At 43.9% G+C, this 26,113-nt stretch overlaps 1 protein-coding gene across 5 annotated transcripts; it reads left to right on the top strand.

Moving 5' to 3' along the window:
• The first annotated feature begins 13 nt into the window (after positions 1-13).
• rims4 (regulating synaptic membrane exocytosis 4) lies at positions 14-26,113 on the top strand. Of its 5 annotated transcripts, none has more exons than XM_076024655.1 (7): positions 14-1,383; positions 16,853-16,997; positions 19,404-19,516; positions 20,302-20,403; positions 21,007-21,146; positions 24,907-25,149; positions 25,554-26,113. In XM_076024655.1, the coding sequence occupies exons 1-6, from the start codon at positions 1,287-1,289 to the stop codon at positions 25,123-25,125; spliced, it is 816 nt and encodes a 271-aa protein (XP_075880770.1). In that variant the 5' UTR covers positions 14-1,286; the 3' UTR covers positions 25,126-25,149; positions 25,554-26,113. The 5 variants fall into 5 exon arrangements, with proteins under 5 accessions (XP_075880770.1, XP_075880771.1, XP_075880769.1 ...); XM_076024656.1 differs by having other exon boundaries at positions 24,907-25,158; XM_076024654.1 differs by having other exon boundaries at positions 24,907-26,113.

The following is a 26,113-nucleotide window of genomic DNA, read 5'->3' as shown; positions in this document are numbered from 1 at the left end:
AGTGGTGAATGAGTCCAGTCAGACACAAGCAGTCGAGCGGCTCAGCCTCGCCTGCTGCACTGCCATCACACGTTCTTCTCCTTCTTTCCTTTCTTCCTGCCTTCCTTCCTTCCTCCCTTCCTTCCGGAGCTCCTAGGAGCGTCCGAGCAACGTGGGAAAGACGGTGAGCGGCGTCACAGCGTCCATCTACAAGCATCTGCAGCCGGACGTTTGCTGCTCTCGCATCTCTGGCATCCAAGGTGAAGCAACAGATTGAACAGCTGCTGCAGTCACAGAAAGACCACGCGAGCCACCAGCACCTGATCCAGAGCAGCCTTTTTTGCAAACAGTCGGGAAGGCAGCTGCCGCCTCTCCCAGAAGGGGAGACAGTGAGGGAGACGGAGGTGAAGAGGAAGGAGAGAGGGACGGCAGTGGAGAGGAAGGAGGGAGGCACAGAAGGGGAGACAGCGAGGGAGACGAACGTGAAGAGGAGGAAGGCGGGGACGGAACAAAGTCTGTTTACCTGCCTAGAAGACGGCGCAGGCTGGATGGGAGCCTGAGGACGATGGCAACACAGGCCGACAAAAAGGAACCTTGACTAACCCAGGGAAGGGGACAGGCAGCAGCCGCAGCCGCAGCAGCTTCTTCAAGACAGCACGGACCGAAAAGGGAGAAGAAAATCCGAAGTCCTTTGGTTCCAGAAGTGAAGCCAAACTGCTGCTGCCACCACCACCAGCAGAATCAGCAGCAGCGTCTGAAGACAAGGGAGACGTGAAGAGAACGATGTGTTTAGCTTCTTCTCCTTCTTCTTCTTCTTCTTCTTCTTCTTCTTCTCCTTCTTCTCATTATTATTTTTCTCATTATTATTTTTCTTTTTCTTTTTCTTCTTCTTCTTCTTCTTCGTCCTCTGTCTCCCCAGAAAGAGCCACTAAAAACAAACTGTGAAATCCAGGAACTGTAGTAAAAAGAGGGAATGAGAAACCGTCCAACTGTATGGAACAAACTTCCTTCTCCCATAACCATGTTTATCCACCTCTAACTTTTTTTTTTTTAAAACATTGAAATCGTAGCAACATCCTGATCATTCTAAACAAAAACAACTCCTCACTGGTGCTGGACTGTACTACTACTACGACTACTGCTACTACTACTACTACTGCTACTTCTTTCCCGGGTGGAGGAGGATCTGCCGCCAGGGGGCAGACCAACAGCTGTCCAAGACGCCTCGAGCTGTACTCCGTGTGAAAAATGCCCAGCCGCGGCTGGCCAGGGCGGCCGAGGTGCCGGGCCCGGCACCGGGCCTCTACATGGAGCGATCGCAGAGCCGCATCAGCCTGTCAGCCTCTTTTGAGGCCCTGGCCGTGTACTTCCCCTGCATGAACTCCTTCGACGAGGACGACGGCGGTGAGTGCAGCAGCAAGGCCAAAACAGATGGCCTTGCTGGGGGTTGTGAGGTGATGGGGTGGAGTGGTGGGAGTGGAGGATTTGGGGTGGGGGGGCAGGTGATTTGTCACCTGTCTGCTGGGAAACAATGTAAAAGGGCAGCAGGGTTTTTTTTTGTTGATCGTTCACTAGCAGAATGGCCTCCAACTGACTGACTGGCTGTTTGTTGATGTTGAACAATCGCACATGTACACACAAACACACACGTGTGCACACATACACACGTGGGCGGTGTGAGTTATGGGAGTTTGATGCCTGATGCTTGGAGTTTCTGGTGGTGTAGTTTATTGTAGGTCCTGCAAGAGTTTTCTGGGCAGGTACTAATACCCACACTGAGGATCAGTGCGAATGAATGAATGAATGAATGAATGAATGAATGAATCAATCAATCAAGGGTTTATGATTCAGCTTTTTTTTTTTAAAAAATGCGTGTTGATTACATCTTCATACATCACACATTCACAATTCCACAATTCTGAATCTCCAAAAAGGCATTGAGAAGAAGTAGAGCTTATTCGGTCCTACCTCTTCTCCTTCTCACAGCAGTTACTCATACTTTTGTTCCCTTCCTGTATTTACTATTATTGTGCCAGTCATAGAAGAAAAAAATACTGTATGTATGAAGCAGACAAGAATTATAAATAGATAAATAATAAACAAGCAATACTTAACACATAACATACAACATACATACATAATACTTAATTAAAGCTACAAGCAGCGTTGATGGGGCTGAGGCCGATCATCGTGATCGCCCCCCGGCACCCGCCGACCCCTCGCGATGCCTACCGACCCCTTCAGAATCCCGCAAACCCCTGGCTATACCTTTTGACCTCTGCCAACACCCCCCCCAACACCCGCCGACGTCCCCGACACATGCCGATACCTCCCGATGCCTGCGATCCCCTCCTGACGCCTTCTGACCCCTTCAGATGCCTGCTGACTATTCAGACGCCTCTGACTTCTGTAAACCCTGCCTGTAGGTGGCGCCATGGAGTACCTAGAGTTGTCATTGTTGCATTAAAACAATGTTTTCACCGATCCTGATGTGCTCGCCGAATTTCGTCAAAACTGATCAAGGTTAAATAGGTCAAAATGGGGTTCAAATGTGAGCAGAAATCCAGTTATGACATTTTTGGATCATCAAATTATTTTAATTGGACACTTTCTTTCGATGTGAGGGGAAAGCTTCATGACTAAATTGTTGACCTTGATAAGAAGTACATGTCAGTATTGCTTTTTCCGTGACACTAGCCCCTCCCTTTTTTGAAACATAGGTGGGTTAAGTTGTGTTTTGTCATTTGTACGAGTACACTGTACGGAAATATTCACAAAAAAAATAAATAATGTGATATCACCCAAAACCGCAAAAAACGTTTGACATAAGAGAGCCACCACTCCTTTCTCCCCCTCCTTTCTCTCCCCTCTTTTTGCTCCTCAAGGTGTCAAGTGTCTGTGGACCCTCATGGACACACTGTGAGAGTACTTTATCCAACCCGGACGGCAAGCTGAGAGACAGTGCAGAGCAGTCAAAGACAGTCAGAAAATGAGACAACAAATTAATCTTACCATCTTATTTCTGTCTCAAAAATAAACAAAAAAATAACATTGTTGGCGCGTGCTGCGGTTCTGGGGATGCTGAAAATGTATTTTTTTAAGCTGTCAGAACCACAGTGTTTTCATGAGCGGCGAGGAAAGGCCGATTAGTCCCACTTCTGTCATTGTTCTTTCTGACATTGAGTGTTCAAAAAAGAAGGAAGGAAATAGCTCAATTCCTGTTTGTCGAGAAAAAAAATTAGAGCGTATGAGATGAGAAATTGAGAAAACATTTTTTTTAACTAGGTTCAAGGGGTCAAAATTGGGGCTCGCTTTGAGCCCCGTCGTTCGTCGGGCTCAGCCCCAATAATAAACATTTGAAAAACAATGGGTCTTTTGCCCTTGCGAACGACGGCTCAGCGCCAATAACTTTAAACCTGGTAATATCTATCTATCTATCTATCTATCTATCTATCTATCTATCTATCTATCTTTGCTTCACCCAATTTCCTGTTTTCGGCCACTTGTAACTGCTGTGTCTTGGACGCAGATCCAGAGTCACTGTTTTGTCCCTTTGCTGTGTGTGTGTGGTGTGCGTGTGCGTGTGCGTGTGTGTGTGCGTGTGCGTGTGCGTGAGTAAAACGATAATACCGGTCACGGCGGTTGCGGCAGATGGACTGCTACACGTCACACACAGCTAGTGGCCGATAAGGTTGGCGTCTCCACAAAGCCAACATACCAGCATGTGTGTGAGTGTGCGTGTGTGCACATGAGTGTACTGAGTCTGAAACTGCAACACATTTTCTTTTACACAGAGGTTGCCTCACCACTCCCCTGAGAGAACATGTCTCTTTAACAACATAAGTAACCATTCCATGTTCGAAAAGATGTCGTAATTTTGAAGTTCAAAACCACTCACTGTTATCCATCCAAATGTTGTTTGTGTAAGTCTGTTTTCTCTTTTTCAAAGTATGAATATTGTTTTGCTGTTTGTTTTATCAGTAGGCCATGCACAGGAGTATGAAGGGACAGTGCAGAGTGTGGAGTGGTGGCTGGTGTAGAATATCTTTGACATTTTGTAGTACTGCCATTGACTGATATTTTGCTGCTGTAAATGTGGTTTCCAGACACTTTGTTGTGTTTTACAACACCAAGAAATATTCACTCTTTCGTTTTTGAATACATTTACCAAAAGTTTCTTTGGCAAGTTTGGCGCTCTTTGCACTCAATAAACCATTCCAACACTGGTTTTTAGTATATAATAATTCTCACTTCAATAATAGCGGCACATCTGATGAATTTATTGTGCTTCAGTGACACTGCAAAAGAAACAGGGCCAAGTCTCTCAGAACATTCAAAGGTATTTCTTCTTCTTCTTTTTCTTTCTTTTCTCTACGACTAATTCAGACCAATTAATCAGGAAGAGATAGGGGTGGAAAAAACATCTTTCTTCTGCTGTGACTGCTGCTGCTGCTGCTGCTTCCTGACTCTATTTGAGCCCATATTTCCCTGTGAGAGCAGGCTTGTATCCCAGATTCCTTCCAGGAAGGACAGACTGGAATTTTCTTCCTGGACTGTGAGGAGGTTCAAGGTTTTGTCATGTCATTTTTTTTCTATTAATGATTTTTTTTCTTTTTTCCAAGCCAAAAAACAGAACAAACAAACAAAAAAAATGCTGCTGGGTTTTAACATGATGTCACGTGTTGCAGGAGGGTCCTGAATTTTAATCAATGAGGGAGAGTGGAAGGGGTGGAGGGAGTGTGTGTGTACCTTCGGCAAAGAGGATGAATGAATCAAGGAGGTAGGAAGAGGAGGAAGAGGAGAAGGGGTCATATACTAGGAGAGGGAGGGAGGGCGGAGGTGAAAAGATGTGAACCTCCCACTTTTCCCTCTTCATCCTCTCTTCTTCGCTCCTCCACCAGTGACGTACTGATACACTGAGAGGGAAAGAAGAGAAAAATGGCAGCTCTCAGGTGATTGAGTGTCAAACCAAAAGCATCGAGGCCCCCTGGAGGCCTGGGGAGCCACTACATCCAGGCCACAAGCAGGCAGAGAGATGAATGGAGTCACGTGTTGCAGAGGAGAAACAGCAGCAGGAGGAGGAGCAGGAGCAGGAGTAAGGGGGATGAGTGTGAAGAGGAAGAGGATGCAAAATTTGTCCTCTGCATTTGACCCACCCCCTGAGGGAGAGTGGTGGGGAGCAGCGGTGCTGCGCACGGGAATCATTGGGCGATCTAACTCCCCAAATCCAACCCTGAATACTGAGTGCCAAGCAGGGAGGCAATAGGTTTCATTTTTACAGTCTTTGGCATGACGCAGCTGGGAATTGAACCTACAACCTATCAGTCTCAGGGTGGACACTCTACCACTAGACCACTGACCTAGTTGATGTAGGAGGTGGAGGACGAGCAGGAGGAGGATGAGGAGGGGGTGGAGGAGGAAGAAAAGGCGGTGGAGAAGGAAGAGGAAGTGGAGCAGGAGTACATGACAAACAGATAATCATTCAATAATTTAATTTCTCAAAATATGCTAAATAACAGTTTCTTCTTCAAATAAAATTCAACTATATTTTCAGTTTTAAAACAATACAACTATAATGTAAATGACAGTAGTAATTCTAACATATTAAGCCTCTTTCTTTAATATAAATGTTTGCAGGGTCAACTTGAGTGCACGGTCGGCAACCCTATACCCAGCCGTCATTACACCTGTTGTTCCCTCCCGTCGTTCCCGGACGTCGTTTCCTTCCGTCGTTCCCACCCATCATTGCTGGCCGTTGTTCCCTCCCGTCATTCCCAGCTGTCATTCCCATCCTTCGTTCCCAGCCATCGTTCCCAGCCATCGTTCCAAGCCGTCGTTCCCTTCCATCGTTCCCAGCCATCGCTCCCAGCCGTCATTCCCTCCCGTCATTACCAGCTGTTGTTCCCAGCCATCGTTCCCTCCCATTGTTCCCGGCTGTCATTCCCTTCTGTCGTTCCTGGCTGTCGTTCCGAGCATCATCTTGGGGACCTGCAGTCCATCTCAACTGAGACCATCGACTGTTTCTTAAAAAACAAAACAAAAAAAAAACAAGCGACTTCAAGCCTCAAACTTTTTCACTAGCAAAATTAAAAACAAAAATTGCCTGACTGAGTTGTTTCAGTTCCAGCTGGAAGCTCCTCCTCTACTTTGGAAGCTGCTTGCTCATTCCCTGGCAGCAGTGTGTATGTGTGTGTGTCTGTGCGCGCGTGTGTGTCTGTGTGAGTGGTGAGTGTGTGTGTTCTAGGCTAAGTGTTGTGTTCCACTGGAATGTCTGATTGAAGCAACAGCCCTTAAAGCAGTGGTTCTCAAACTTTCTCTGTCATGCCCCACCTTGGAGGAAGAAAAATGTCCGTGCCCCCCCCACCCAGATAAAATGGTGACAAAATTGTTTTTTTTCAAATTTACTGAAACAACATAAAACATGAACATTCCTCTCACCAGCTTTACGCATTTCTGCTGCACAAATAATGTTTTACCTTTGGCACACCACTTTTTGTGATATCAAAACCAACATTCTTTTTTTTTGCTACGTCACCACTAAACTCGCTTCGTCTCGCTTGGACCCTGGGGGATTGAGGTACCGAAACAGCACCCCCAGGGGAACTTGTACACAGGGGGTGTAGCGGCCATGTAGCGGCCAGATGTATTGTGTGTATGGAACTCAAACAAGAAAAACTCGTAGTATTCCAAAGGTGCCGGAGAATATGTGGTGACAGCAAGGATGGCCAAGAAAGACTTTACCTTCAGGAAGGACTTTGTGTCCAGCGTGTTGCAGGGGGTCAAGGATGCATCTACCCGTTCAGCACAAAACACAGACAACATACCACCTCGGCCCAGCATTAGACTATCGCTGCCCCATGAAACTCCCTGGAAATCACAAGACAACCATCAGTCAATTAATCTGTATTATTAAAACATGTGTGAATACTGACTTTTCTCTGCTGATTAAAATAATTTGTATGATGTGACAAAACAAAACAGTAGCTCCTTTAATATAAACCAACATTGAAAGCCGTAATATTCAAAGCTGTAGAATTAAGGAGATTAAAATGCGGTTGAAGTTCTAATGGAGGCCACCACACAGGCTGGAACAGGCATCCTGTGCAACCTCCCTAGGTGTTCTCTAGCCAAAAGTGTGAACTATCTGGTAGCAGTGAACCTGAGCAAGTGGGGAAAAGTGGCTTAAACAAGTAATAATGTAGGACATAATGAAAAACAACAACACGTGCCTTATCTATAATCTATTTCTTGTATTTCAGTCCCTTAAACGTATTCAAACACGTTTGTTACTAATTGCTATATACACCCGACAGCATTGCAACTTAAAAGTACCTTTAGTAATGTTCAGTTGTATTTGCAAACATAAGCATTAATCTTGGGAATGACAGTAATGAATGAATAGTTGAAGTCAATGGGGAAAAAATAAGTCAAATCCTAGTAAGTTAACCCAAAGTTCAAAACGTTAGCATGCAACTGTAGCAAGCTAACGTTTTGCTAATGTAATGTAAGTGAACTGGGCAGTTTGTTCAAACTGATGACGAGATATTTGATGATATCAACTGGCGTTAACTGAGTAACAGCTACTTTTAGACTGAAGTTACAGCAAGAAACATTAACTTTTAGGTTGGCGTCAACTCACCTGCCAATCTCTTCCCACGGACGGACTTCACCCAGGCATAGTATGGCTGCTTCCAAGACATCCCTCTTGCAGCAGAGCATCTTGAAAGTGTAAGTACCGGATAATGTGATGCAAGACATTTTTCCTAACCTGCGTGTTCATCCAAACACGGAAAGCACTTGGTGACGTAGGAACATAAAATAAAGATAGCGGCGAGTATTCCCCCCAAACGTACCGTAACTGCATACAGAATGTTGGTTTTCCTTAAAAGTGCTAATTAATCAGATGTTTTATTTCGGCGTCGATGCTTTAAAAATATGTTCATCTATCTTAAGTCCAGTGTTTGTTCTGTTGTTTTTCTCGAGAATAGCTACAACTAAATTGCGAGCTGACTGGCTCATGCACAAGATGCAGGTAGTGATGACATCAGTCCAGTTTCATTCGATATATTCTGGGTTTCATTCTATATATTCGAGGTTTCATTCTATATATTCAGACTATCATTCCATATATTCAAGGTTCATTCCATATATTTTAGGTTTCATTCGATATATTCAAACATTAATTATGTGTATATATGTATATATATATATATATATATATATATATATATGTACATATATATATATATGTGCAATGGATGATTCATCAGAGAAATCAACCTTTTGCCAATTTTCCACTGGTCATCCTTTTTCCAAGTGTGGCAACCGCAAAGGGCAGAGAAGAGCCAATTCATTCATCTTCTATACCCACTTATTCCAATTCAGGGTCATGGGGGTCTGCTGGAGCCTATCCCAGCTGTCTTAGGGCGAAGGCAGGGTGACAATTTCGGAAGTCAAAACTGTAATTACTGAGTTGAACAACATGATTTGAAGTTGAACACTGTGCAAAAATTGCATGAATCAATTGCATGAATGGATTCTCAAATTTTGGTGTGATAAATGGAAATTTAATTTCTAATATCAGATCATGCTTGCTCTGCTCTCATTTTTCTTTTTCTGAGACATTAGAAAAGAGACAACTGTGAGAGAATCTGAGAACTCAAATAGTGAGCTGTGAGAGACGGAGCCATGATTAATCTCACTGAGACATAATTGAGAAAGTGCTTTCAAGTAATGATATCAAAATGAGACATTTCAAACAGTACAATATGTCTCATTTGTCTCGTCGCTGAGACCAGGAACAGAGACAGTTGTAAGATAATTTAGAGAACTCACACAGTGCTCACTGTGAGACTTATTTCTCAGGAGAGACATTTGAGAAGAATAAGAAAACCACTTTGGTCTCAATTAGTGCTCATTTATGTCTAGGAGATGTAAATGAGACATAAATAAGATCTCATCTCCAATTTTGCTTTGCTATTGGCTGTTTCACAGCTGCATCAACTGGGAAGAGACTTTGTCTGTGAAAAAGTACCTCCACTTTTAACCACACCTACTACATGATGATTGATTGATTGATATACTCTCTATCTAAACTCTCTTATACTCTTGTATGATGTTTGTTTAATGTAACCATGTCAAAATAGATAATAAATACATATAAATATAATTGAATAGATAGGTTTAAAAAAGAACTCCATCCCAACCGTGTATGTTGCAGATTTTTGAAAGACGAGGTCAAGTGTTTGAGCAGATCCCGTAGATGCGACCCTTTCACTACCCTACCCCGGTAGACAAACTCCCCACTCTCCGTCCATCCCCCAACCCTGCCGGCGCCACCAATGTCGCTCCCTTCTACAGCGACTTTCTTCAAGATGTACCGGGCACTCGCGCAATCGCGGGCGGCCAAACTTTCAAGAGTCTCTCTGCCCACTGCGTCCAATTCGGTCCTCGTCCTGGTGTGGGGGTAGTTGAGGGGAATTTGTTGAATTTGAGGAATCCGCTGAAGCGGATGAGCGTATTCGTTCCATTTCGTCCTGCTTGATCAGTGTTAAATAATGACGAAGTAGATCGTCATACTTTTAAATTTTTTCGTAGGAATTCAAACTCTGGTCATTTAATACGGCTCTTGTTTTGTCGTCTAAATCATCTTCAGCCGTCTGTCTGATGGTCAGAGTCATTGCGGTCAGCTGATGGGGAGCCACCAAAAACATTTTTCGAGCGTTATTCATTTTGAGAATCCGTCTATCTCTTGATGAGCACTCCCAAAAGATTGCCCAAGATCGGGACGGCCACCGACAGCAGAGGAAAGAAGAATCCTCCCGACTGTTTCTTGAGCGCCTCACATTTCTGCTTCAACCCACTTTCTTTATTGGCCCGCAGTCTGAGGATCTTTTTCTGGCACAGTTTATTGTACTGCTCCGAAGACAGGGGGATGTTACCCTTTAATAGATTTAAAGCCAACTCGCACAGAGCGTGAACAAAGTCTAGTGAGCTGTGGGCAGAATGTCTTTATGTTTCCGAGGCATAGCGTGATAGAGCGCTCGCAGTAAGGGGACGTTTCTTTCTATTTGGGCCGAGGCCGCGGAGGGGGGGGGCGGCGGGCATGTTGCTGTTGCCGCTGCTGCCACTGTTGGAGGATGGTTCCTCTGGTCTCTGCTGCTGCTGCTGCTGCTGATGTCGCTGATGTCATTGTTGTTGTTGATGATGATGATGATGTTCAGGGGAAAATTAGGATCTAAACTATTTGGTCTAATCTATTTTGATCCTGGGAAGGTAGACGGCGGGGCGCTCGTGAGACAGTGACACGGTCCTCACCCTGTAGCGTTCTGGACAGGAAGAGGTCAGGTCGAGGATTAAATAACTTCTTTGACGGCGTCTTTGAAACTTTCCAGAAATGTTTCTTCCTGTGTAGGAAAGATTTGATCATGCGGCATCATGACACTCATAGTTCTGTGATGTTGCGGGAAATGTCACGCTGAGGGGTTGGTATAACGGTCTCTGTCCAGCCGCTCAGAAAACCTCCTTCACGCTGTCAAAGTTGACCCGCTCGCAAGCCTCTCGCGTCTGACTAATACCTTTTACTCGCATGACAGTTTTTTTTATTTGTTTTGCCCACTTTGTACCACTTGGGCCCCTCAAAAATGTCCTGATGCTTGTGATAGTCGTCAATGTATTTCTGCCTGCTCTCTGGGCGCGTTACATGTGTATGTAACCCGACGTTTCTGCAGTAGTACAAGGCTTCTGTTTCAAAATTAAAAACACCCCCCCGAGACCGTCCGATACCAGTCAAAAAATTCTGCTATCCCGTCTTCGTCATATTCGGCCGGCTGAGGGTAAGGACCGACGTAAAGCAAACGGTCCTCTGTCCTTTAACCATTTTAACCATTAGACGATCAGCTCTGACCCTTGCCTTGGTCACACTCTCACAATGTCCACAAGCACTGTTTGTCATCCTCTTAGCCAACAGGTGAATCGATTCATCCCTACCATTTTCTTTTTTTTTTTTGACTATAACTTTATTAAGTCCCACCAGAGGCAATTGGCTTGAGAACTTTGCAGACTAACATACACAATACCACAAGGACATTCAATACAAAATAGTTTGACAAAGTAGAATTAAATGACACCGAATATAGTGGAGTCCAGGATAAGCAATAAATTAATAAATAATAACTAAATTAATAAATTGTTATTTATCTTAAAAGCAGAATATTGGGAAGAAAATAAAAGTCTCCAGTGGTTCAGTCAGGGGTTTGAAAATGACGTAAATCCACTCAGACTCAGCGTCACCTCGGTTGATGGCCTGGTGGATCTTTCTGGATTCTGGTCACCGTGCCTGGAGGGGAACCGGTCCAGATTGGTTCAAACCTCCTGGCTGCCAGTCCTCCAATCAGGCCAGACCTCTGAGGCCAGACTTCAGGGTGCTGCTGGTCCCCTTTCACCACAATTTTCTGCTCCCACACAACTTTCATAAAGGAATCGCAGCTTGTCCAGATGTACCATGTGGTAAGTACAAATCATCATCCTTCTTAAACCCTTTATTGTTATGAAAGCCTCCAAAATATAGGATGATTCATTTTTTATGTATTTATTAGTGCTATTGTGTGTTTATTACCTAACAGGTGAGGCCCAACAGCTTTGTTGAGCCCTCCAGCCTTTTGATTGCTTTACTCCATGCACTACACTATATATATATATGGTTACGTATTCAAGGACGCCATAAATGATGCCTGATGAAGGTCTGGTTGAAAAGGAAGAGAGTTGAACAGTGTGCGGGAACTTTTTCTTGATTTTGTCTGCTCCCACACAACTTGAAATGTGTGTCTGCAAAGCGACGCGCGCCACAAGGGTGTGACCTTCCTTCCTTCTTTCCCTCCTTCCTTCCTTCCTTTCTTCTTTCCTTCCTTCCTTCCATCCTTCCTCCCTTCCATCATGGGTTGTGCATGTCGGCCTCTGAATGGGTTGCAGCTATTTTTCGTGTCTGTGCTGCGTTTATTAATATCCCTCTGCTGGGAGACAAACTAATGAGTCCTGGCTCCTCTAATTGCGACATCACAACTTTTTCTTTTTTTTGTGAGTCACATCAGATACTTTTTGTGTGCTACATCACAGTTGGTGCTCCACATCGGAATACTGTGAGCCAAGCTGGCAGGGAAATAGACGCTTCTATTTTTGCTAAGTGACGTCATGACCTCGTGAGCATCACTGGCATCAATGAAATTGTAACAAACGCTGTAGAGCTGCATAAGAAAGGAAAAACCTGGTGGGAGGGACAAATAAATACGTGGAACATTGTTTAGGACAACAACGTTTTTTTTTCTGTCTTCAATTTGGTTTGGTTTTTAACCTTAATGACTTTATGGTTGGATGACACGGTGGTGCAGTGGTTACCTTAGCGCTGTCGCCTCGCAGCAAGAAGGTTGTGAGTTCAATTCCCAGGGTCTCCTGGGGCCTTTCTGTGTGGTAGTTTGCATGTTGCCCTAGTGTCTGCGTGGGTTTTCTGTGGGTTCTCCAGCTTCCTCCCACAGTCCAAAACATGCATGTGAGGTGAATTGGGAACTCCAAATTGACTACAGGTGTGTGTGTGTGTGTGTGTGAGTGTGAATTATTGTTTTTCTCTGTTGCCCTGCGATGAACTGGCCACTTGTCCAGGGTGTTACCCTGCCCTCACCCTATGTCAGCGAGGAGAGGCTCCAGCAGACCCCTAAGAACCTGAGTGCAAGAACCAGAGGGTAGTGAAAATGGATGGATGGACGGACTTTAAGAATTATCCTCAGATCAAAGTGCATTCACAGTTGTGATGGGTTCTTCCAACACTTTTTCAGTGCCCTATTTTTTTTACATATTTAACCCACCTATAAGATACAACTAATCAAAAAGACAGCAAATACTTTAAAGATAATAAAAGCATCACTCCCTTTTGTTATTGTAGGGCCATCATACTAGAAGAAAAATTCAAGAAAGGTGTTCGCAGTGCCTGAAGAGCAGCGAGATTTGCTCCAAGTCAACAAAAGGAGGAGGCTGAGGTAAGTGAAGATTATTTAAAATAATTAATTTTCAATTCATGTTTTTGTTAGACACCTTTCATTTCAAATGTCATAATAGCTTACAATTAGTGTTGCCAACTGTGTGAAATAATTAGGTCAAATCATGGAAAATGTTTTTCAGTCGAAGAGAGGATACTGGCCTCCAAGAGGTTGCAGCAGAAACTGAAGAAGTCGTAGAGGCAGCCCAGGGACTAAAAGATGTGTCGAAGGTCATCAAGGACTTAACTGGATCTGCACAATCAACACTCACAACAATCCGGTCTCTGTAAGAGGCCGAAGTAGCTTCTTTGAAATCGGTCTTTTGCTGTCTTGTCTGCAGAGGTTGGTACTGTAAAACTAGAATGTAAGTTCAGAGGCGCTACAATCTCTGTATGTTCAGGTTATTATACATCCCAAATGCTGGGAATTGTTTGTTGGATTCATTACGGCTGGATCATTTATCTTTTTGAATTTATAGGTCCTTTCGACAAGCCAACGTTTGCAACCTGCTGCAGAAGCCTGATCGGCTGTGAGGTCTGCATCTTGGAGTGGATAAAAAAAGAAACAGTCACTGCCCAAAGTGTCGGGCTGCGGAGCTTGCGGACGGCATTCACAAAGTTGCTGGACTCTGTGAGGCGCTGGCACCACTGGAAAAGTTGTTCTTGTAATATGTTTAATCTGTTCTGTTACCCCAGCAACAGCCATTTGTACAGTATGGTTCTTCAGTGAATTGATTTTTTTCCAACAATGTTTAATGTACTAGTTTTACGTTCCAGTGTTGAGCAGTAGAGGATGTAGGTGTGATGGCCACTCAGGTTTATTGAAAATATTGTCCTGCTGTGTTATCGCAGCATTTGCCTGTAAATGCTCTTATTCTGAAGTTATGTATGTTTTAGTGTTTGCCAGAGAACACGACTGGTGTGTTCCTTGGACCTTTTTGTATCTTTAGCAACGAATGAGGTGGAAAGCAGTGCGTGTTGACGGCGTGTCGGGCCACGTGTACATCTCCTCAGCGAACTCAATTCCCTCAGTCATCTCGTCTTCAACCAGAGCAATCGTTCATCTTACATCTTTCATCACTTTCTCATCTCTTTTCTTCCCTTTCTTACATCTATCTCACAACAACAAACAACGAACAGAGTGAGTACTCAACAAACAGTGCACTTATTTTTATTTTCAGCTGTTTCAGCGAAACGGTCACGTTTTTGACCACACCGCTCCCAAGCGTCGACTCAGGCCTGCAAGGTTTTTTATTTTTATTATTAAACTCACTTGATACGGCACCAAAAACCTAAAAATAAGAACCTAGAGCCCGCCCAGCTTGATGTGGTAAGTGAATTGTGTATATCACGTGGGTAGGGTCACTGCCACCAATGGCAGGACGGGAAATCAACACATTAATTATGTTCATAGTGTTACATCAGCATTGTCCTCCAATCCAGCCATGTCTCCTTTATATCAACCTTGACCCCCATACGCCATCTCCTCGCGAGTCAATTGACTGTGGCGTGAGTCCGGTGAGACTTCTCTTCTGCTTCACGCAACTTGCTGCAAATGCAAATGTACGAACGGGATGAAACGCCCGAAACTGCACGGTGTCCGATTTTATTCACTTTCCGTTTGTGCACAGAATCGGATATCGGAAAAAACACTTGTTTCTGTTTTTCCATTTTGGTTTTGGGAATGAATATTGAGAAAACAAGGCAATATTTCATTTTTTCATTTTATTGTTTATTTTGAAAAACAAATGAACGAATGGTACACGGACTGTATTTAATGACTTACTGACTATTAATGTAATTTTCAAAAATTCAGGAGGGCCGGATTAAAAAACTTAAATGGTGATACATATGGCCCGTGGGCCGTAGTTTGCCCATGCCTGGTTTACAGCCTCCAGTTAAAGATACAAGGCTTCTTCTCCCAGTAAGCTGTGAGACCCGCTGGCAGGCTGACACAGGAAGTGGAGCGAACCAACTAACCCAAATCTGCCAACTCCTCCACCCCCCGGGAGCGATGGAAATAGTGGCGCTTCGGGACACTCTCTAATCAGAGCTGTGTCACCCCAACGTGTGAGTGAGATGGTGAGGTGAGTGAGAGAGTGACTGACTGAGTGAGTGAGCTCCGTCAAACACCGCTGTCTATAAGTGGCGGTGCTGCCCGAGGAAGCGGCAAGTGCGGACCCTGGCCTCGCAGTGCCGAACAAACCTGGAGGAAAAAAATGCCACGCTGTTTGGGCCTCTAGCACGTTCTGTGACAGCAGGGGGTGCCAGTAAGGAGGAGACGCTAGCCAGGAAAATCCAATAGCAGTGGCCGCAGCGGTGGGTTTTTGTTTTTTGTGTTTTTCCTCATAACGACGGGACAATATTTTCTCATCAAAATCAGAGCAAAGAAGCATTTTTCCAGACTGGTGATTGGCTGCTGTTCACTGGCTCACCTGGCAGGTAAAACATAGCAGGTTGGTCCAATTAACTTTCAGCTTGTGTTGTAGCTTTTCTTTTTCCTTTTTTTTTTTTTTTTTTTTAGCCGCGTGGAAAAATTTCAAAATCAAACCACAGCACATATGGTTTTTTTTTTTCTTCAAAGATTTCTGTCAAAAGATTTAGAAATTTGGGTGTGAAATTTTTGTGTGTTTATTCGTAAAAAGCTACTTTGTATATCCAGAAAGGAAAAAAAGTGACAACTCAGTTGTGTGTGCCTGCGTGCGTGTGTGTGTGTGTGCGCATGCGTGTGCATGTGTGTTCTCTCGCTACTAAGGGGAAAATAACTTTCCTGTCCTGCCCTATAAACATGATCAAAGACCTCCTGCTAGAGGTCTTCATTATGTGCCTGAACACTCACTCACTCACACACACACACACACACACAGAAGACACCTCGCAGTCACAGGTCCCATATAGCGCTCATCGATCACTCACTCTGTCTGAGGAGGAATTTTGGAGGGTTTTTTTTGTTTTTGGACCTTATTGGAGTAATTTCTCATCTTCATCATCATTTTCTTCATCATCACCTTTATCATCACCATCTTCGTCATCGTCATTGTCATCTTCATCATCACCATCATCATCATCGTCCTCCTTCGGATGCTAATGAGGTCACAGCGGGAAGAACATACAGACACACTGTTGACTTTGACACAGCAGGCAACGTAGCCACTTTGTTGCTTCATGTAGCCAGTATTGGGCGCCCTGTCATGTTTGTTTTTTTTGTTTTTTTTAATAATATATTTTGGTTACAAATTTTCATTTTTCTGCACCTGCTCTTGGAGACTGTGCGACTCGAATGTCGTTCTTCCTGCTCACGTACCCTGGTGCCAGTCCCTCCTCCCCCCAGGCCTCACCCAATGCCCCCTGCTTAGTCCCCACCTAATGCTCCCCCGACCCACGGTCATATCAGCTGTTTATACCTTTGTGTCCAGTCTGCAAATGAATGTTCCTTGTTTTATGTTTCAAATGTTGTTCAAACAATGACTTTTCTCTCATCCACTCTGGTTCTGCTCCCTAATTGGCTACTTTGACTAACCACTAGTTAGTGTTGGCTCCCCCTAGTGGATCATAAAAGTAATAAAGCTTAAAAACCACATCAGTCACTCTGGCAGTCTCTGTTCTCTCAGAAGTTAACTTGTTGTTCTGAACAATATTCAACATATATTTTTGTTGCAATGAGCAATGATGCAAATAAAGCGATGACATTACAATCTAGCTCTAAGCACAGCCAATAGCAGCTCCTCTGACTGGGGGGAGAGGGAGGGGTCGGCAACGCTGGACGAATCTCTGTAAGAACAACTAGGTTACTTTCTCTCTCTCTCTGTCTTTCTCTCTCTCTCTGTGGGTGGGGCCTTCCTGCAGTGGACCCCGAGGGCCGCAGGCTACGGGGGGGCATCCAGAGGAGCACGGAGACGGGCCTGGCCGTGGACATGCCTAGCCGCACCGTCCGGCAGGTCAGCCACGAGTCCATCGAGGACAGCATGAACAGCTATGGCTCTGAGGGCAAGTGAGTCGATAACGCTGCTAACGCTAAAGCTGAGTCCCACATCGCCCCCTTCTGACTGTATAAAGGGGCTGACAGACTGGGTGGGACAGGATGGGGGGGTGGAGGGCAGCATTCAAATGACCATTTTCAGTTTATAATAAAAACTCAATATGTATCACTGTTAAAACTTCATTTTTTTGTTTTTTAGAAAAAAACTTAACTGTGCAACTTGATCTGTCACATCATGATGATCTATTAGCTGCAATAACAAATCAATATTTTCAGCGCTAGTTAGAAACGACATTTAAAAATGAGTACTATACATGAAAATATTCAAAAGAGGTGTAAGTACAAAGGGTTTTGAAAATCCCCCATAACATACAAACGAAACACAGAATTAATAATACAATTGATAATTAAATATTTGAAATGTAATTAATACAATATTAAATAGTTAATATTAAAAGCCACTAATATTTAGCCTCCTGACTTCACAAACATATTTCAGTGACATTACCTGCTACATTAACTGAAGGCTCAGTCAGTCGGCGTTACAGCTGAGAAAGAAAAAATGGGGGAGAATCAAAACTCGTTTTATATCATGTCATGTAAAAATAATATGGAAACCTAACTAAGCCGTGCAAAACATTGGGTTCACATCCTATGGCAGAGGGTCATAAACTAAGGGGTAGATACTCAAAGATGCAGCACATTTTGCGGCGGGATTGCGGCTGCAATTTGCGCCACAAATGCGGGTATCCACAAAGGTTTTTGCGCTAATGACATGCAGGCGCAAACACGCCCACGAATGCGGCACCTGAAACAGGTGCGAATGTTGCGGTCTGGTAACCTGAGAGCACTTTGCGGCAAATGTTGTTCGTGAAAACAGATTTATGACACAACAAATGAATGTTGCGATCTTATTTCTGTCATTGTTCTTTCTGTGGAAATAGCTCACTTCCTGATTGTCAAAAAAAAAATTGGTATGGAATAAAGACAGAGGCTTTGCGACATGGACGGGTGGGTTCTTGTCTCCTGTGTGACATTCCAAGATGGCGCTATTGCAGTCTTAGTGGAGACACCGTTGAAAAAATTGTTGATTTTTCTGCTCGTACCTGCAAACAAGCTCAATTTGTGCCTTTTCTGTTGGCGATAGAGGCTTTGCCTGAGAGAATGAATTGTAGGTAGACCACAGCTACGCGTGGGTTTTGGTTCCACGATGTTTGGACATTCGAACTTGCTGTGAGAATTTTTTTAGTGTAGGTATTGTTTTTTGCCTGTAGGTGGCACCATGGAGCACATAGAGTTGTCATTGTAGCTTTAAAAAAAAATGTTTTCAACAGTCCTGACCTGCTTGCCAAATTTCGTAAAAATTGATCAAGGTTAAAAAAAAGGGTCAAATGTGAACAGAAATTAATTTATGACATTTTTGGCTCAAATGATGGAAATTGAACACTTTCTTTCTACGTGAGGGGGAAACCTACATGAATAAATAGTTGTGATGATAAGAAGTACACGTCAGTATTTTTTTTCGTGACTCTAGCCCCTCCCTTTTTGAAACAAGGGCATTTTAAGTTGCATTTTGTCACGTGCATGAACAAAAAACCATTAAAAATAAACTACCGGGATCTCAAGGATTTCAAATAAGAGTTTTTGATCTTCACAGTCTTGCCTATGTTATACAATATATGACACGCCCCCGCCCCCAATTTTGTTTTTTTCGGTTTTGGAGGAGTACGTTCTTAAAATCTTTTAAATTGTTTTCGCATATCTGCAAACAAGGTCAAATAGTGCATTTTCTGTCAAAGATATAGTCTTGGCCAGAGTGTTTGAAATGTAGCTGAGGATCACATGCACATGTGGAAAACACTACAAAAACAATGGGTCTTTCGTCCTTGCAAAAGACGTGGCTCGAAGCACGTTCGCCTCTCTGTAGGGGGCGCTATTGAGCAAATGTATAAAATTCTTTCAAAAAAAGAAATTTTTGGCTGGTTATGACCTGTGTGCACGTATGTTGAGGGGGTCAAATTCAGGCAGAAAGCGGCTGCGGAACTATAAGAAAAAGGACAAATAAACAGCAAATTCAATCGGGTCTTCGCTTTGCAATAACCTGTTATGCTTCAGAGCTGGTCTATCGCCGGGGCACAGTCCAGAATAAACATTTGAAAAACAATTAGTCTTTTGCCCTTGCGAAAGTCAGTACAGATATATCTCTCTCTCTCACTCACACACACACACTGAAGCACACACAACCCTGGCTTTGTGCCACCAAAGCACTCAGCATTGGATGATTTTCATACACACAGAGGTCAATGGAGGTCGGTGGGTGGTGAGGGAGGGGGTTGGGTCGGCGTTGGGGTTGAGTCTCTGCTGTAACCCTGCCGCCGCTCACTGACCCTTCATTGTCCTCTCTCCATCTCTCTGCAGCCTCAACTACAGTGGCATGTGCCTGGCGTCCGACACCCAGTTCAGCGACTTCCTGGACGGGATGGGACCGGCCCAGTTCGTAGGCCGACAGACACTGGCGACTACGTCCATGGGTGAGAGAGAGAGAGAGCCAGGGCTGGACGGGTTCGGTAGTGATGGTGGTTGGCGAGGGGAGGGGCACAAACTCCTGTTTCCATTAAAAGTCAAAGTCCCACTTCTGTCTGTCTCATTTCAAACTAGAAGAATGGAGGGAATGGGTATCGCATAGTCACTTGTATGACCCAGCTGAGAATGGAACTCACAACTTCCCAGTCTCAAGGGGGACAATCTACCACGAGACCAATGAGCAGGTTTTTATTGTAGCGTCTTCAGACTCTGTTTTAAACATTTAGCTGGACCTTGAGAGCAAAGCTTAAAAAAAGATAAATAATAGAGAATATAAATTTCAATTTAAAAATCTAGTTTCGCCAAAGAGACTTTTTATTCATAAGCAAACTTTTCAGCCCCTTCATGGGGAGTGCTTCTCCTCTGCCCCACTCGCACACCAATGTTGTGTTGCCAGGAGCCACTGGGAGCAACTAAGGGTGCAAGTGTCTTGTCCAAGGACACTTTGGACAGTTGGAGCTGGGATTGGAGCCACTGACTCTTTGGTTACCAGACAATCTGCTTTACCAATTGATCCACCCTGAATCCTGGCCGATCAGAGCCCTGATGATGTCTTTGTGATGATACAGATGTAAAGCAGGTGGTGCTTCAGGAGCCAAGAGACATTAAGTCTGAGTGTTTCACAAAGAAGAGTACAGGTTCCCTTACTAACCTGTTTGGAGAGCAATTCTGTGTGTAGTCTGAGTTTCAAACACGTATGCCTACCCTCAATCCCCTGTCTGCATCAACGCAGGTGACATAGAGATCGGCCTAATGGAGAGAAACGGGGGCCTGGAGGTAGAGGTGGTCCAGGCCAGGGGACTCACCATGAAACCTGGTTCCAAAGGACCTCCAGGTCAGTCCTTGGCAAACACAAAAACAGGAACCAGGACTAACTGACACAACAACTACAGCAAGACTTGTGGAACTTTATTTGAGAGCAAAGCTTTTTCACAGTGGTGAGATATGGATAGAAATAATACTGGACTGAAGGACTGGACTGGACTAATCAGGAGGACTTGGCTGGACTAGACTAGATTAGGCTGGACTGGACTTGACTGGTCAGGACTGGACAACACTTGAATAAAGTAGACTAGACTGGAGTAGACTAGACTAGTTTAGGCTAAAGTAGACTAGACTAGACTGTAGTAGAGTAGAGTACAGTAGACTGGACTGGTCAGAAGGAATTGACTGGACTGGACTGGACTAGACAACACTGGAATACAGTAGAATAGACTAGACTAAACTGGACTTGACTAAATTAGACTGGACTGGACAGGCCAGAAGAGCAGGACTTTGACATCAGCCCATGACTGATCAAATTGCAGAAATATTTGCCCAATGAACTGGTTGACCCTCTGACAAACATCATGACAGGTTTGGCCAAATAAAAGAGTGACGGTGTGACATGGAAACGTGACGTCTTTGAGGTGACTATTGTCTGTGTTCTCTGTTTCAGCGGCCTACATCAAGGTTTACCTCTTGGAGAACGGCATCTGCGTGGCCAAGAAGAAGACCAAAGCAGTGAGGAAGTCCCTTGATCCTCTCTACAACCAGGTCCTGGTCTTCTCTGAGAGCCCGCAGGGGAAGGTTGTGCAGGTGAGACACTTCCAGGAGTGGAACAGCCCAAATACAAACCTGATCGATTTGGCCATTTGGTCCTTTTGCATCCGTGAGCTATTGTTTACTTTCTGGACTCGTCATCTCCTCAACGTTTCCTCCTCCTCCTCTGTCTATCATCCTTTAGCGGCAGTGGCGTGCACAGACATTTTGAGGAGGTGGTGCTCAAGTGGAAAAAAAGAGCATCTTGTGCGGCGCGTTAAACCGCAGACTGTAAGATTTATTAAAGGCATATTATATTACCGTGCAATACATATGCAATTTTGTTGTGATTGCATATGTATTTATTATAATATAGTATTGGAATAAATAAAAGTGCAATTAAGACATAATTACATATGTATTATGAGAATATTATCAAACATCTGCATCAGACTGTATATGACTATTGCCAATAGTCATATGCAGTCTGATGTAGATGTTTAATAATCAACAGGTTGGTTTCTGCTAAATTACTGTACAATTCAAATAGAGGGTTTTCACCGACGTCACATTTTTTGCCACGTTACCCGGATGCACGGCCATAATGGAGGTACTCCGATGTAAACCACAGCGTGTTGAATTTACATTTTTGGTGGAATTTTAAATACTAAAACTACAGGAAAGCCAAGAGGAACGCATGTCAGCTGCAAAAAAATACAGAGAAGGACTTGGTCAGCTGGAGTAACAGCGATATAATGAAAAATTACGTTGATAGGAGGTAAAGATCTATACGAGCTACCCCCCTTGTCTTTGAAAGATGACCCAGCGGTTCTACCTTCAGTATCATATCCAGATATAGTGAACTACCTCGCCTTTTCTCCAAGCCCAAACACAGCTGAAGACCTTTAGAGTTATAAAGGTTTAGATACCTATAACCATATAGTGTGCGACTATACAGTCTCAGCTAATCGATAGCATGTGTGTAATAAAAGCCAATGTAAGCGATGCTCTAATGCAGTGGTCACCAACACTGCTTCTTGAGATCATATTATTTGTCATCGTTACCAAGCAGCCAAAGCTTATCAAGTGCTTGGTAGAGTTAAAAAATGGACGGAAAAGCATCAGGAAGTGTTTTTATGTGACATAAAGAAAAGGGAACATCTCCAATGACAAGCAATCACTTTTTCAATTATGTTGAACTTGTTAACAGTCATAATTGTGTCAATAAAATCATATTTTGTGCCAGCCGGAAACGTCTCCGTTCTTCGAACAGTTTTTTTTTTTGCACTCCTCTCTCTAATTTGTGATGAGTTTTGGTAGTCTGAAGTATTTCAGATGTTGTTCTCGGTCTGAACGGTCATGCAGCCAAAAAGACAGCAATAATTAACCATTTTGTGCAACAATAATCTAGTTGTGTTGCTACATACACAGTGTAGTTGCAGTGTGAGTGTCCCCAAGATGGCGACTTCCCGTTTTGATGACACGCCGTGAGAATCCTTTTATAGGGAACAACAGAACATTGAGAATTAAGATGCAGCGCATTTGATGATTAAGTATGTTTTATGTCATGCAGCGCGTTTTTTTCATTTGCACCACAATCCTTGTTTTGTACCTTGTTTAGACTTGTGTTTGTGGATTTGCATCGATTCCACAACTGCAGCTGTTTTTGCCAACTAAGGTGCATTAGGCATGTGTTGTGTTTGTAGATTACGGTTGTGAAGTCGAACTCTATGGAAACGAACGTGAGTTTGCATAAAAATAAAAAAACAAAATCAGAAATACAAACCCCGTCCCGTATCGATTCATAACTGGACACACCACTTCATTGTCAAATATGGGACAATTCTTTTTTTTAAGAGACGGTTGGCAACTCTAGCCAGTTAAACAATACACTTGTTTTGTTTCATTTGTTACCTGGCTCACTTGGTCTTCACTTGGGCACGTGAGGAGAATGACGGTCGGCAATATTATTTAGTTAAAGCCGAAAGGGAACAGCGCAATGGGCAGTGGAGGAATGCGTGTCGGTGTGTGTTGCTGCTGCAGCCTGCTGCACTCTCTCTCACAGCTGCTGTGTGCGCAATCATGTTGAGATCAAGCTCAGGGAAAGGGGGGGCACCGTGTCGACTCGTAAAGGGAAGACACTGACACACACGCATACACACCAGAGGCGATTACTCTAAGACTGCAAGGGAAGCTCAGCTTCCCCTCACATGTCAGAAAATAAGTGGTCAAATATGTACTGTTGTGTGTCATTTCAATAACTAAATATGCGATAGAACGCATTCATTTTTTGTTCAGAATCAGCTACTTACCGCAGGTAACTGACACAACTGTTTTCTCATTCATCCCCGCAGCATCACAGTTAGACCGTGTAGACGTTGAGCGTCTATTGTATTTAATGGGGAAGCATAGAGTGGGTTGTTCCACTGCAGCGAAACTTGATGGTCATTGGACAAATGCTGGGCTTTGTCCCGCCCATTGGACACTCAGCGTCTCTGGGGGTCTATGGAGCAGTGGGCTGGCCTCGGTTGGCCCGGACGCTCGGCTTCTGCATGATGATTGGATTATCTGTTTGAGGTGGAATCCCTTTTTGATTGACAGTAAAATGAGTGAATCAGCGATCTTGAAGTATAAACATCAGCCGGAGCAGTTTTCAAGTTTTTCATTCTGTTGTTTTGAGTTGATCCGGAGACTTTACTGATCCTCTTAGCGACTTTGTCTTTGGTAAAAACGTCTAGCATCAAGTTGTAGTGTTTTTGTAGACTGTAGTTGCTTGTGTTTGGAGACTCTGACTTCTGACACAGCGGGAGCTGATGAGCCTCTCCCCCGTCACAAAGCACTCACAGGCGGTCATACTTCACACGAGCCTCATGCAGTACCTCCAGCTAGCGAGCTAGTTGCCAGCAAGCTTCACATAATGGCAGATAATATGAGTGTCCTAAAAAGTTATGGCTTTGATTCAGAGAGACTGAGGTCTGAACTTCAAGTCCTATATTCAAACCAGGACTTGCAGGGCAACAGAGGAAAGCTGTGTGATTTCTTGCTGTTTCGGAAAGACATGCAGTTGGACAGTGCAATACCTCAGCTGTACAAACTTGTCATTAGTGGCAACAATTGGCGCTACATCTGCAGGTGTAGAGAGGAGCTTCTCCTGTTTAAAGCAGCTCAAGTCTTGAAACTGCAACACAATGGGCAAAGGCAGTTTAAGCAACCTAGCTCTGCTGGCCATTGAGGGGACAATGGTCAAGTCCCTGGAAAAGACGGCTAGTTGGTACAACAGGGTCACAGATCATTTTCTTGAAAGGAATTGAGGGTAGAATTTACGTATAAGTAAACAAATGCATTTTATGATAGTCTCAAAATGAGCTTCCCCTCCTTGGACTCAGCCCACCCCATGGACTTGCGGCTGACAAACTGGCAGCACTTTCAGAAAAGATGTATAAACCAGTATATAAGTCTAAGTAAAAGAAGATTTCAATAATATGAATACTGAACAATTGCGTCTTGGCAGTGTAGAGAAATTGAATTCAGTATATATATTAAAAAAAACATTTTTTAAAATCTAGTTCTAATGTGTTTATATCCGCATTTACATGCTGTTCAATATTGATTTTAAATTTAGCACAACCAGATTACTATCATTGATATATTGATTTATTTATGGGTAGTATTAAGATTTTACCAATACAAAAAGCATAGGCCACACTGGACCTTAAAACAAGAATTTATAATGGGGTCTCAGCAATGTCATTCATTATGACATAGCCTTCTGCTGAGAACCCTGGAATCCGCTCATCTGTGTCCCCTTTTCCTTCAGGTGATCGTATGGGGCAACTATGGACGGATGGATCGCAAATGTTTCATGGGCATGGCCCGGATTCTACTGGAGGAGCTGGACCTCAGCACAATGGTGATTGGCTGGTACAAGCTCTTCCCGACCTCGTCCATGGTGGATCCAAAGATGGCGCCGCTAATCCGCCACTCCTCCCAGATGTCCCTGGAGAGCACCATTGGTCCGTGTTGCGAGCGACCGTGAGCCAGTTGCTGTGCGTCGTGTCAGGTGTCCCAGGTGGAGCCGGAGGTGGCGGTCCTGGAGCAGACTTGTAGCCCCACCTTCCCTTTTATCCACAGTCAGACAAGTTTAGTGTTTTTCTTTCTTCATTTTTGGTATCGTCTCAGACTTGTTTCCCAGAGTCTCACGGGAGGCGCGCTTCTTTTGTTGTTGCCACTAAACAACACCTCCCTGATCCACTGGTGAGATGAGGAGGGGCGAAAAAAGAAAATTAACAAAAAAATACCGTCCTCTGATCTGATTTTCAATGGAGAGAAAAAAAGAAAAAAAAAAAGAAAAGAATCAAAACATCCTAATAATGAGGACGCTTCAAAGGAGGGCAGAGCATCCGGGATCTCTGATTCTGGTTCCCCAGGAACTGCTGCTTCTGCTTCGTCTTGCTCTCTCATCAGGGGGTGCCACAGCTTCCTGAACATCGCTGGTCTGCTCTCTGACCTCGAGGAGGAAGAAGATGAGGAAGAGAAGGAGAAGGCCGGCTTGGTCCAGACAAATTCTGACTCAGCCTGTTTTGGGGACTGTTACACTGGCTGTCTCTTCCACTTTACTTTGTTGTTATAAGTTTGATGCGGTGGTGACCAATTTTGTTTGTTATTTTTTTCTTATAGTTCTTGACAAATAGTGAGTTCACACCGTGGGGTGTTTTCTGCGTGTGGGGGCACAAAAAACCTTCAAAAAAACGTCAAAAACCTTCCCTAAGTAACTACCTTCAAACAAAATGTGATGCTGATTTGCGTTTGTTTCAGTCAGGCGGACTAAATGGAACGACGAGGATGCCAAAGTGAACTACGAAATATCAGAGCTGACGATTCCTCAAGATTTCAGTTTTTTTCTTTTTCCCTGTCATGATCAAAACTGAAATAGTAATAATAATGATGATGATGATGATGATGATGATAATGGAATGAAATGTGGCCCTAAATTAACATGAAACAACTGAAAACTTTTGGCGCTG

The sequence above is a fragment of the Nelusetta ayraudi genome, unplaced genomic scaffold (assembly GCF_046127955.1).
Source record: "Nelusetta ayraudi isolate G7.1 ecotype Tasmania unplaced genomic scaffold, CSIRO-AGI_Nayr_v1 ptg000017l, whole genome shotgun sequence".
NCBI lineage: Eukaryota > Metazoa > Chordata > Actinopteri > Tetraodontiformes > Monacanthidae > Nelusetta > Nelusetta ayraudi.
The sequence above is the reverse complement of the archived record's forward strand: the minus strand, read 5'-3'. Positions and strand labels throughout refer to the sequence as shown.